General features: G+C 38.6%; 1 protein-coding gene across 18 annotated transcripts; it reads left to right on the top strand.

Moving 5' to 3' along the window:
• The first annotated feature begins 45 nt into the window (after nucleotides 1-45).
• On the top strand, nucleotides 46-10,029 carry LOC117785669 (gastrula zinc finger protein XlCGF26.1). 18 transcript variants are annotated; one of them, XM_034623827.1, is made up of 13 exons: nucleotides 51-498; nucleotides 659-769; nucleotides 3,083-3,219; nucleotides 3,413-3,501; nucleotides 3,929-4,276; nucleotides 4,714-4,895; nucleotides 5,082-5,187; nucleotides 5,306-5,630; nucleotides 5,696-5,860; nucleotides 5,927-6,074; nucleotides 6,140-6,273; nucleotides 6,347-6,938; nucleotides 8,411-10,029. In XM_034623827.1, the coding sequence occupies exons 3-13, from the start codon at nucleotides 3,083-3,085 to the stop codon at nucleotides 8,615-8,617; spliced, it is 2,433 nt and encodes an 810-aa protein (XP_034479718.1). In that variant the 5' UTR covers nucleotides 51-498; nucleotides 659-769; the 3' UTR covers nucleotides 8,618-10,029. The 18 variants fall into 18 exon arrangements, with proteins under 18 accessions (XP_034479719.1, XP_034479723.1, XP_034479722.1 ...); XM_034623828.1 differs by lacking the exon at nucleotides 8,411-10,029 and adding an exon at nucleotides 7,585-7,867 and having other exon boundaries at nucleotides 46-769; XM_034623830.1 differs by lacking the exon at nucleotides 8,411-10,029 and adding an exon at nucleotides 7,585-7,867 and having other exon boundaries at nucleotides 47-769; nucleotides 5,082-5,184; nucleotides 6,143-6,273.
• Nucleotides 10,030-10,442: the final 413 nt, after the last annotated feature.

Genomic DNA, 10,442 nt, shown 5'->3' with positions numbered 1-10,442 from the left:
AATGCAACTCTGTGTGCTGAATTGCATGTGTATACACTGGTCTCACACAAAATGGCGTCAGCAGTCGAACACGAACACTAAGGAATTTTTCAGTGGTGTCTGTGTCTGTGAATTTATATTGGGGGTAAAAAAAACTGTGTGCGTTATTTTGTTTATAAAATTAATTGCAAATACGGCACATTAATACACAGCGCGTACACACACACCTACACACACCAATTCAAAAGTGCGCTTATCAATGAATTGAATTTGAGGCAGCAGCAGCTAGAGAAGCACGCCAACGCCAACGAAGTGAATTTTTCGAGGGAACGGAAAAAAATGGCGCCCGCCTTAGCCACAGAAGCAAGTTGACTTTCTTTTCGGTGTGTGTAGTTCGTCGCCGTACTCGTCGCTCGTTTTCGTCGCATATTTGTCGCGATCAAAAAAAAAGTGAAAAAGAAATATTGAAAATTACATCAAAACGCGCGACGTTGACGAATCGAAGGAGGCTAGTATTTTGTACGTGATTTTGTATAAATACATACATATACATATAATACAAATACAAATACAAAGCAACAGAAAAGTGCAATTACATTTGCGTTTGGAAATTTTGCGCTTTTTTCTCTTTCGCCTCCCCCTTTTTCTGCTTTGCTTCATTATAATGTGCGCTGCACAGAGCAATCCGCCCTTCGGCTACGCTTGGAGTTTTGCAGACAACGGCAACCGTGCCGCAGAATCAGTTTTGGAGATATCGCCAAATATTAACTACACTGTCGGTGGGGAATCGGTAAGTGGAGTCTCAATTTGTATGTATACATATAGAATTTCCTTCGTTGCATATTAATTCTTTTTTTGTATTTCTTTTTCATTACTCGTTTTGTTTTTTTATATATACATATATCGAGTGCTTTTGCAACTGCAAGCTGCTTTACTAAATAAACCAATCGACCCAACGAGGCAGCTAGCCATGCTACCCCCCGCCACCCACGTAATAATCTTGCTGTTGCTTTCCTACAGCGAATCGTGTTGTGTCGTCTTTACCTCCTCCCAACGTTGTCGTTGCCTTAACAACAGCGCCACATACACACAAGCATACCAATTAGAGATGGTCGCATGACGTGGTCGTGTGCGCCAATATCACGAATACTTCAAATTCGCAATTACGTATATCACGTAAAGTATCTGTAGTATAATGGTGTTACAATCGACACTTTAACTTAAACTATATACATTTATCTAATCTGCAATGCAAAACTTTCCATAAATGGTTAGTATGAATGCAATTTAAACCAAAATTGTATTGGCAAATATTATATTCTTGTCACGTTACCATCTCTAATACAGATACAGCTACGTCGTACGTTCGCTCGCACACTCGTTGGTTTCGTTCAGAACTGTGTATGTATAAGTGCATCGTACATATATATGTATATGTGTATTTACGTATGCCGAGTTGTGCTCTTGTATGTATACACGTACGATATACATACATACGTGGAGGCGCTAATACAAGAAAAAACCAGCTACATATACTTTTATGTAACTGCGTTGGTCATGCGAATGCGAGCGAGTGTTAGAATTCTTTTAACATACATTTATACGAAATTTTTTCGTTTCCATTTCATTCGTAAACATTCATAATTTGGTATTTGTAAAAAGTATGCGTACGTACGTATGTGCATACATATGTATTTACCTACATATGAATGAAGAGTTGTGTGTATGCAAACAAACCACAAAAAAAAGGAAGAAGAAAATACGCACGTTGTGTTGCACATGCGGTGGCAGCTGATTCCAAAGCATCTCCCACACCCAAGATAACACAAGTTTAATAACATTTTAATTATTATACGTGTGTTTGGTGGCATATTAGCAGTTTGACGTTGGCAAAAGCAATCGATTATAATCGATAAATAAATTGATAATTTCTTATTAATTTAATTTTAAAGTACATTTATTGAATATTGGTTTTTATATTGCGTTTTTGTTCATTTTGTGCGTACATTTTGTTTTTGTACAACAACTTTGTTATACAATTGGCAGTACATTTTTTGCTTTGGCATGAGAGTGCAACCCTGTTTCGCTGCGTTTCTGCCTGCCTCTTTGAGCACAATTGTGAATACACACACATACACATGCAGGCCGAATATGTTTCGTTGTGTTTGAATTCGCCGCATGGGCTGGCAACCATTTTGTGTGCATGTGTGCGAGATTCGTCAATTCGCCGCCGTTCGTTGAATGCTCAACACTAACACACTCCCAGCGCACGCACACCAGAAGCGAGGCTCTCTCTCTCACGCACGCATACACGCCCAGTTGGCACATTTGTATGCGTGGGGTGCGTGCGTGTGTTTTGATTACACTTGCTTACGTTTTGGCGCTCAACAAACTGTCAAAAGTCCAATTGCACCAGACCGAGCGCAGTGTGGAAAAGCGCGCGCTTTACTGCTGTCGTTGGTATGGTCTTCTTCTTTCTGTTCTTCTTCTGCTGCTGCTGCTGCTACCGCTGCCACCACCGCTGCTTGCTTCCCTTTCATTCTCATTTGGCATTGTGTTATTATCAACTGTTGCCGCGCCGTTGCGCAGGTGTAGCGTGTTAACATGGCAAAATGAACAACAAAAACAACAAACCGCAACATAAAATACAATACTATGAACCAATTTCAGTCGCGACTGTACTTTTGTACTAATTACAATTAGCATAGTATTATTAGATTAATAACCTAACCATCAACAAAAAAAATATATATGTAAACATATATCGGATTATTTAAAATTAATTGTATGCAACGATGGATCAGTGTTGAATAATGCTGAATTAATTTTGCATTTGCATTTCCTGTAATCTGTTCGGTTTTTGGGGACAAATCAATCAATCAATCAAACAAACCACCAACAACTAACAACAGACATGAACAAACAAACAAACAAGCAAATCAAGTATGAAAATCGATATCAAAATAACATCTTCATCATCATCATCCGTTTGTGTGGAGTTTGTTCATTCTTCATGCATATGTATGTATACTTACTATGTACATACATGCATATGTAATGCAGCTGAGTTTTATTGAAAACAATGTGTACACACCTATTTTAGATGCCCTATCTGTTATCCACGGATGGATCATTGGCCGTACAAAAGGATGTTAAAGGTGCACTCACTGCCAGCAATAAGGGCAATCTCGTCCGTCGTATGTTCGTGGTGAACGACACATTTGCGCCCGGAACACAAAGGTGCGTTTTCTAAAAACAAACTTGAAAAAGAAAAAGAAAAAAGTGATAGTCAAATCTACAATAATAAATATTATAAAAAAATACACGTAAAACAAGACAAAAACGCTTTAACTAAGCCTCGTTATTTCCCCCTTTGCTTCGATGCTCTCTCTCTCTCTCTTCTCTCTCTCTTTCTATCTCTATCCATTCACAGAGTAATTACCACAGGCTCCGCATCGACGGTGGTCAAAAAACAGGACTCTGGTCAACAGGTGTTGAGCATAAATTCGCTCGATAAGAACTGTAAGTGGTCGTTAAAATCAGTTTTAAATGAAAAGAAATCAATTTGAGAAATCAAATATCCGTGTCGCACGCGTTGTTGATGTGTTGTAATCGATTTATCGATTGTTCTGTGGGTTTTTCGCTAATCAATTGTTTATCTCTTTACTCTTTCTTTCTCTCTATTTCTCACTCGCTACTTTCCGCTCGCTCGCTGTTAACCCCACCGAATTTATTGAAAATATCCCAATTTCTGTCTCTTTCACTCTGTTTTTGCTGTATTTGCTCTACTTGTATTGCTGTCACGCATTACCAACACCACCCACAATTACCACCACCACCCACCCCTCTTCTCTCACTCTCCCACCCCACCCCACACTCACTCTCTCTCACTCTCTCACTTACTCAATTCATTAACATGGCGGCGGGCGGCGGGCTGTGGCGCGAATAGATCTATTAGTCGATCCAGCGACAGCGGCAGCGGCTGCGGCTGCAGCAGCAGGTGGTGATCCAGCGTCAGCTGCACATCATCAGCATACATTGACAAATGGCAGCATTGTTGATGCCAAAACTGGACAAACCGTATTGACAACGAGCGCCGCAGCGGCAAAGTCGCATTTTAGCTCAATTGGTGCACTGCATCTCACGCAAGAGGAGTGCAATGAGATTCTAATTAAGCGCGCCATTGCAGCCGGCCACGGTCACGGTCACCATCAGACGCACACGCACACACTCACCGCTGGCGACGGATCGCACCACCACCACCACCATCATTCGACGGCGCCAGGCGCAACACCAAGTAAGCATCTCAAATCTGTGTTGTGTTCGATTATCTACTCCTCCTCCTCCTTCTTCTCCCATTCTCCTACTGCTACACTTTTTGGCACTGGTTACTGGTTTTACTGTTACTCGGTTCTCGTTGCTTTTCCCCCCCGTTACGTTGCGTTACGTTGCATTCCATTATGTTACGTTACGCTACGATACGCGTTTGCTACATTACAATATGTTATCTTACGTTGCTTTACGTATATTTGGTTCTTCTATAATTTTTTTTTGATTTTGTTTTAAATTGACTATTGATTTTATTAGTTTTGTGCTATTTTTTTTGGTTTTTTCTGTTATTGCTTTATTGAGTTCTTGTGTTTTGGTTCGTACTTTTGATTTTCTTTCTTTGTTTTCTTCTCTTTTATTTTTTGATATCTTCCTTTTGAATACCATTTGGTTATTGTTCCGTTGGCGGTGCAACAACACTCTTAGGTGACATACTTCCTGGTATTTCAGTTCAAGTACAGAAAGTAATACAAGGACTCGAAGAGAACGAGGACTCACAGGGCGACGCACCCAACTTAAAGTTGGAGCCAGGCACATTAGAATTGTCCCCAAAGACCGAACTACAGGAATCAATGCATTTCAGCGAAGTAAGCCCAACAAATATTACACAAACACTCACACACTTTAACTTAAAAAAACAAAAAAAAAAAAACAAGAAATAAATTAAAAAGACATAGAATCCACATAGAATATGATTTATATTAGTGCGAAAAGTAATTGTAAACAATTTTCTCTGCATCTCTCGTGGTCTTTCTCTATTTTTCTTGTTTTAGACCGACGCCACCATCAAGAAGGAGCGCCCGTACAGTTGTGACGAGTGCGGTAAATCCTTTCTGCTCAAACATCATTTGACAACACACGCACGCGTGCACACAGGTGGTTGTTCTTGTTCCTAGCACATACCCATTTAACCAGCGAGCAGGTCTAACCAAATCCCAATCTCTTTCGCTCTCTTCCCCTCTCTCCCCCTCTCTCTTTGTTTGTGTTGTATTTACAGGTGAACGTCCACATATTTGCACCCATTGCGGCAAGAGTTTTGCGCACAAACATTGTCTAAATACACATCTACTGTTGCACTCCACCGATCGGCCATATCAGTGTCAGGAGTGTAAAAAGAGTTTTACCCTTAAGCATCATCTGTTGACGCATTCACGTGTCCACAGCCGGGAACGGCCATTTGTTTGCCAGGAGTGCGGACGATCCTTTCCCCTCAAACGTCACTTGGTGACGCACAGTAAATTTCACGCCGGCGAACGTCCCTACGTCTGCGAGGAATGCGGTGAAAGTTTCGCACAGGAGAATCACCTTATTATGCATTCGCGGTAGGTTTCCCCATCTAATAAATGATAATACTACTCTTAAACTGAATCTATATTTGTGTTTGCAGCTTTCATGGTTCATTGAATCCATTTGTCTGTGCTGATTGCGGAGCATCATTTCCACGCAAGTTTCAACTGGTTAATCACGGTCGTATTCACGGCAAGATTCCCCACTCCTGTACTGTTTGTGGCAAAGAATTTCTACAGAAGCGCACACTAGTTTCCCATATGAGGTAAATTATAGTCTTAAGCCTTTACATACCGATTATTCTCATCACTTTTTGGCTTGTTACCTTTAGGCGCGTACATACCGGAGAGCAGGCGCATCCGTGCGTGAGCTGCGGCGAGGGATTCCTCACCAAGGCGGAGCTACATCAACATGTGCGTGCAGCGCACAATGGTGTCAATCCCAATACGAGCAGTGCCACCATAATAGCCAATCAACAGGTATGTATTAACCCCGATTATGCATACAGTCGAGAGAGTCATGTTTAATTAAATTAAAATTTAAGCAGATACAACAGCCACATCATCACCCCGGACATCCGCAGACCATTACCGTTGTCAGTAATCCATCAAACTCCACGCTGCTCACCGTCTCCACAACCGATGCCAATGGTGTGGCACGTCCACAATTTGTTTGCCGGTTCGTCTCTAATTGGAATTTTGTCTTTAATTTGAATTAGTTTATTAATTGGCGTTTATTTGCATGCTTGCAGCGAGTGTGGAAGCGCGTTTAATAGCCGGGAGGCGCTTGCCTTGCACTTGAGATTGCACACGGGCGACAAGAGTCTTATGACGGATCTGTGCGCTTTGACAGCCGCGCTGCCTGGTCACTTTTTGAGCACAGCCAGCCTCAATCCAGGCACGGTGGTCACGGCCAATCCCAATCTGGTGGGCCAGAGTCCAGTGCCCGTACAAATCATATCGTCCACCGGTCAGGTGATGTCACAGACAACGCTGGTGCAGGCCGCCAACTCGACCCACCCGCAAGCCGTTGTCACCGCCGTGCCAACTATGCCCATACACGGCCAACAGCATCTACAGCATGTGGGCCAGCAGCAGCAGCAGCAACAGCATGTGGTCACCGTATCGCCGGCCAATAAACCCAAATCGCATTTCTGCGCCAGCTGCGGCAAGGGATTCGCTGCCAAGCACGGATTAATGCAGCACAATCGGCGACATCCAAACGGCGGCTGCACGGTGCGCACCCATGTCTGCGAGTGTGGAAAGGCATTCTTCCAAAAGAACCATCTGATGCTGCATCAGCGCCAGCATTTGGAAACAAAGCCAGCCATATCGCAGCAACAGGTATGCTAAGTGCTAATAGCCAAGTGCCCAGCTTCCCTCCCACCCGACCTATAAACCTACATACATATATTCTAGATTTACATATACAAATATATTTTCTATCAATATGGTTCAATTAATTCGATTTGTTTTCGATTGCTTTGATATGATACAAATGAAAGATACAAAAGAAATTTCTTAGATTCTAATTTTAAGCTTAGTTCTATAAATTAATGTGGAAGCAGCCGCCACTAAGTTATGCAATCTAAATAGTTAATTATTAACTAAGCAAAATGTTACCGAGTATCAACTACAACAAAACACAACAATAAAAAACCATATGCTTCTTAAAGTTGAAATATCTAAAGGCTTTTGTGTCTGTCTGTCAAGAACTTGTTTTGGGATTTTTCCTAACTCTGGCTAAACTATCTATCTAACTCACCCAGCTTATACTTTAGTAACCATAGTTAAAGTAAATTCAATTGAACTACATAATATAAATACATATACATATATATCCACCTCTTGTATTGCGTTATTCAGTGTTCTTATTATCATCTATGTATGTAAACCAATACAAACCACAACACAAAATGAACAAAAAACAAACAAAAACTTAATTGAAATGATAAATGCATTACCTTTTTTTAACTTCAAATACTTGCAGCTTGTTGTACCAACTACTTCATACTAAATATACAAAAATAAATAAACAGATCGAAAGATCAACTGAACATTAAACAAAAGTTACAGAAAATTACTTAAACTCACACACACACACACCATGCACACGCACACACACTCGTCAAAGAATATGATAAATAGAAAAAAATTAAAAGGAGAAATTAAGTGAAACTTTTGCATGTGTAGTTGTGTCGCGTGTGTGTGTTTGTTTGTGTCGCAGATTTCAAAAACTTATTGATCGATAAACCAACAAAAACCCTTATAAACATTATGAACAGATAGATCAAATACTACAGTAAAACGTTACAAATTTGTAATACGTATGCAAAAAAGGCTTCACTGTGCGCGTTTTAGGTGTGTATAAAAAAAAAACTATTCAAAATTATCGATAATTGTTTATAATCAAATATGTACCATTAATATTATTTAATACTATTATTATTATTGTTGTTGTCATGTGTATTTAGATATATATTTTATAATTATTTACGTTGTTGTTTTCTTGTCTTTCATGCGTGTGATTTATGCCTGTGTCTCTGTATGTTCTTCTTTCTACGAATCTATTTGTATATTATCTTTGTCTATCCCCAAGATTTCTGTTCTATTTGCTGTAGTGCCATCCTTCTCTCCCAATCGACAACTATTTTCGTGTCTCCGACTTTTTTTTTGCTTGAGCGTAATTTAGTTTAGTCTATACAAATTTATAATTTTGCATAGTGCATTGAAAAGAGCGAGGTTTACGCCGAAACGCTTGAAATGGATCAACAAATAGATTTCCTAAAGTTTTTGACTTTGACCAATTTTTACAGGAGGCCGATGTGCAGCAGCAGCAGCAACAACAACAGCAACAACAAGCAGCAGCTGCGGCAGCGGCAGCCGGACAACAATCGGCACAAATTGAAGTGCAAATAGTACCCGGTGGACCTGGCAAGGTGATCAAATATGAAATCTGTCGCAATGTCCTGCAGGATGAACAGTCAGCCCAGCAGCAGCAGGGATCCATGCATGCGGAATAAATGGGAGACAAGAGAAGAGAAGAAATGAGATATGATATCATCAAGAGCTGCTGACTCATGTTTTTCTTGTTATTTTTAAAAGGAATTTTATAGATTTTCCTTATTTTACTTGTCACTTTTAAAGAGTTTCGATAGTTTCAAGCATTTTTGTTCAAAATTCAAAATTTCAAAATTCTTGTAAATAAATTTAATGTATAAAGCCAACGTGCAATTATAATTGCTAGGCGAAAGGTTGCTCCCCCGATACACACACACACACACACATACATATGTACACCCACCCACGCACACAAATAAATATATATATATATATATATATATATATATACATAAATATAACAATAATTGTATGAACAGGGCAGCTTGCAGGCCTCACACACAACCACACAGCTAAAAGAGAAGAGACAATTGAGCATATAATAAATAAGCGATTCCCTTAGTTGTAATAATTAAGTTAACGTTTAGCTATAACTTAAGAACCTAGACAACTAAATAGTTAACTAGCATTATATAAATACATATAAATATAAATACATATGTACATCAAATACATTTATACAAAATGCATACAAAAATACATTGTAACTGTAACTCCTGTTAATTTTTGTGATGTGTTGGTCGCATCTAAAACAACAACCTCGATAAGTTGCAAAAGTTTTTACCCAATAATTTTCAATTAATATTAATACTTTTAAACACATACATAAAAAGAACATATATACAGATATAAACAAATATCGTCTAATTGTAAACTATGTATACATATTAACAAAAGTAAATAAATAAGCATTAAACAACTACGTTTAGCTTTAGGCATATTAAATATAATAACAGTAAATACAATAATTATTCTAATATTAAATACGTAAATCAACAGACAGCACTCAACGACCCAACGATCGTCTTGTAGGCGTGTTTGTGGGCGTTTGTCCAACCACTTTTCAAGATTGTACATAAAAATACAAGAAAATCAACCGAAATTCAACATGTTGCATGTTGCATCTGTAACTGGAAATTCGCATAAGCTATAAGTTAATGAAAAACAGGTCTAAAGAAAAACAAAAAGAGTATATTTCAAGTGTAGCCGGTTCGGTTAGACACCCACGTCGGCATCGGAACTTGGAGTAGGTGCCTGGCACAATAACTAAAAATACTATATCTGAATTAGAATACAGCAGCAAAAAGGAATGCATAATTAAAGGGAAAATGAGAAATGAAAAAATGAAAAACATGAAAAATAAATATATATGTAGCTGTAAGTTACGTTAGTTGTATAACAAATAATAGACAACACACAACACATACCTACCAAAAAATTGGGAAAAAATTATAAAAGAAATAAAAATTTGCTTATAGAGACACACACTGTTGCAGATCCATCAATCAATGCACGCTTTTTGTGGCGAAAACCAGAAATCAACCAACAAATTTATTATCAAATTGTAAAAAATATTTAGAACATATACCTTTAACTTAGGAATGCGTTAAATGGATGCAAAAGTAAATTGATAACATAATCCGATAAATAGATGAACCTAAAATTAAGCGTATATTTTAATATGTAAGCCTTAAAGAAAATACGACTATGAATAATAAAAAAGAACGTGTAACTGTAATTATAATATGTGGTTATTTTATTTGTATATTTTTTCAATAACTCGAGTTAAAGGATCTGTACAGTGTTCACTGGGAGATTAGTTGAAGCAATAATTTCTGATTGTTTCGATTCCTGTTGAAACCAGATGTTTCACTGCACATTATCTAACGTATTCCAGTGCATGTACATTGTTTGGGTGTTTGTTATCAGTTTGTTCGAACTAATGAC

This window comes from Drosophila innubila (assembly GCF_004354385.1).
Source record: "Drosophila innubila isolate TH190305 chromosome 2R unlocalized genomic scaffold, UK_Dinn_1.0 1_C_2R, whole genome shotgun sequence".
In the NCBI taxonomy this organism is placed as follows: domain Eukaryota; kingdom Metazoa; phylum Arthropoda; class Insecta; order Diptera; family Drosophilidae; genus Drosophila; species Drosophila innubila.
Note: the sequence above shows the minus strand (reverse complement) of the source record. Positions and strands in the feature narration are given on the sequence as shown.

Coding starts and splice junctions, on each gene's coding strand:
- LOC117785669 (XM_034623820.1), top strand. CDS start 644: ATGTGCGCTGCACAGAGCAATCCGCCCTTCGGCTACGCTTGGAGTTTT. Junction 3,502..3,928: donor AAATTCGCTCGATAAGAACT/GTAAGTGGTCGT, acceptor TGGCGCGAATAG/ATCTATTAGTCGATCCAGCG. Junction 6,075..6,139: donor CCATAATAGCCAATCAACAG/GTATGTATTAAC, acceptor TTAAAATTTAAG/CAGATACAACAGCCACATCA.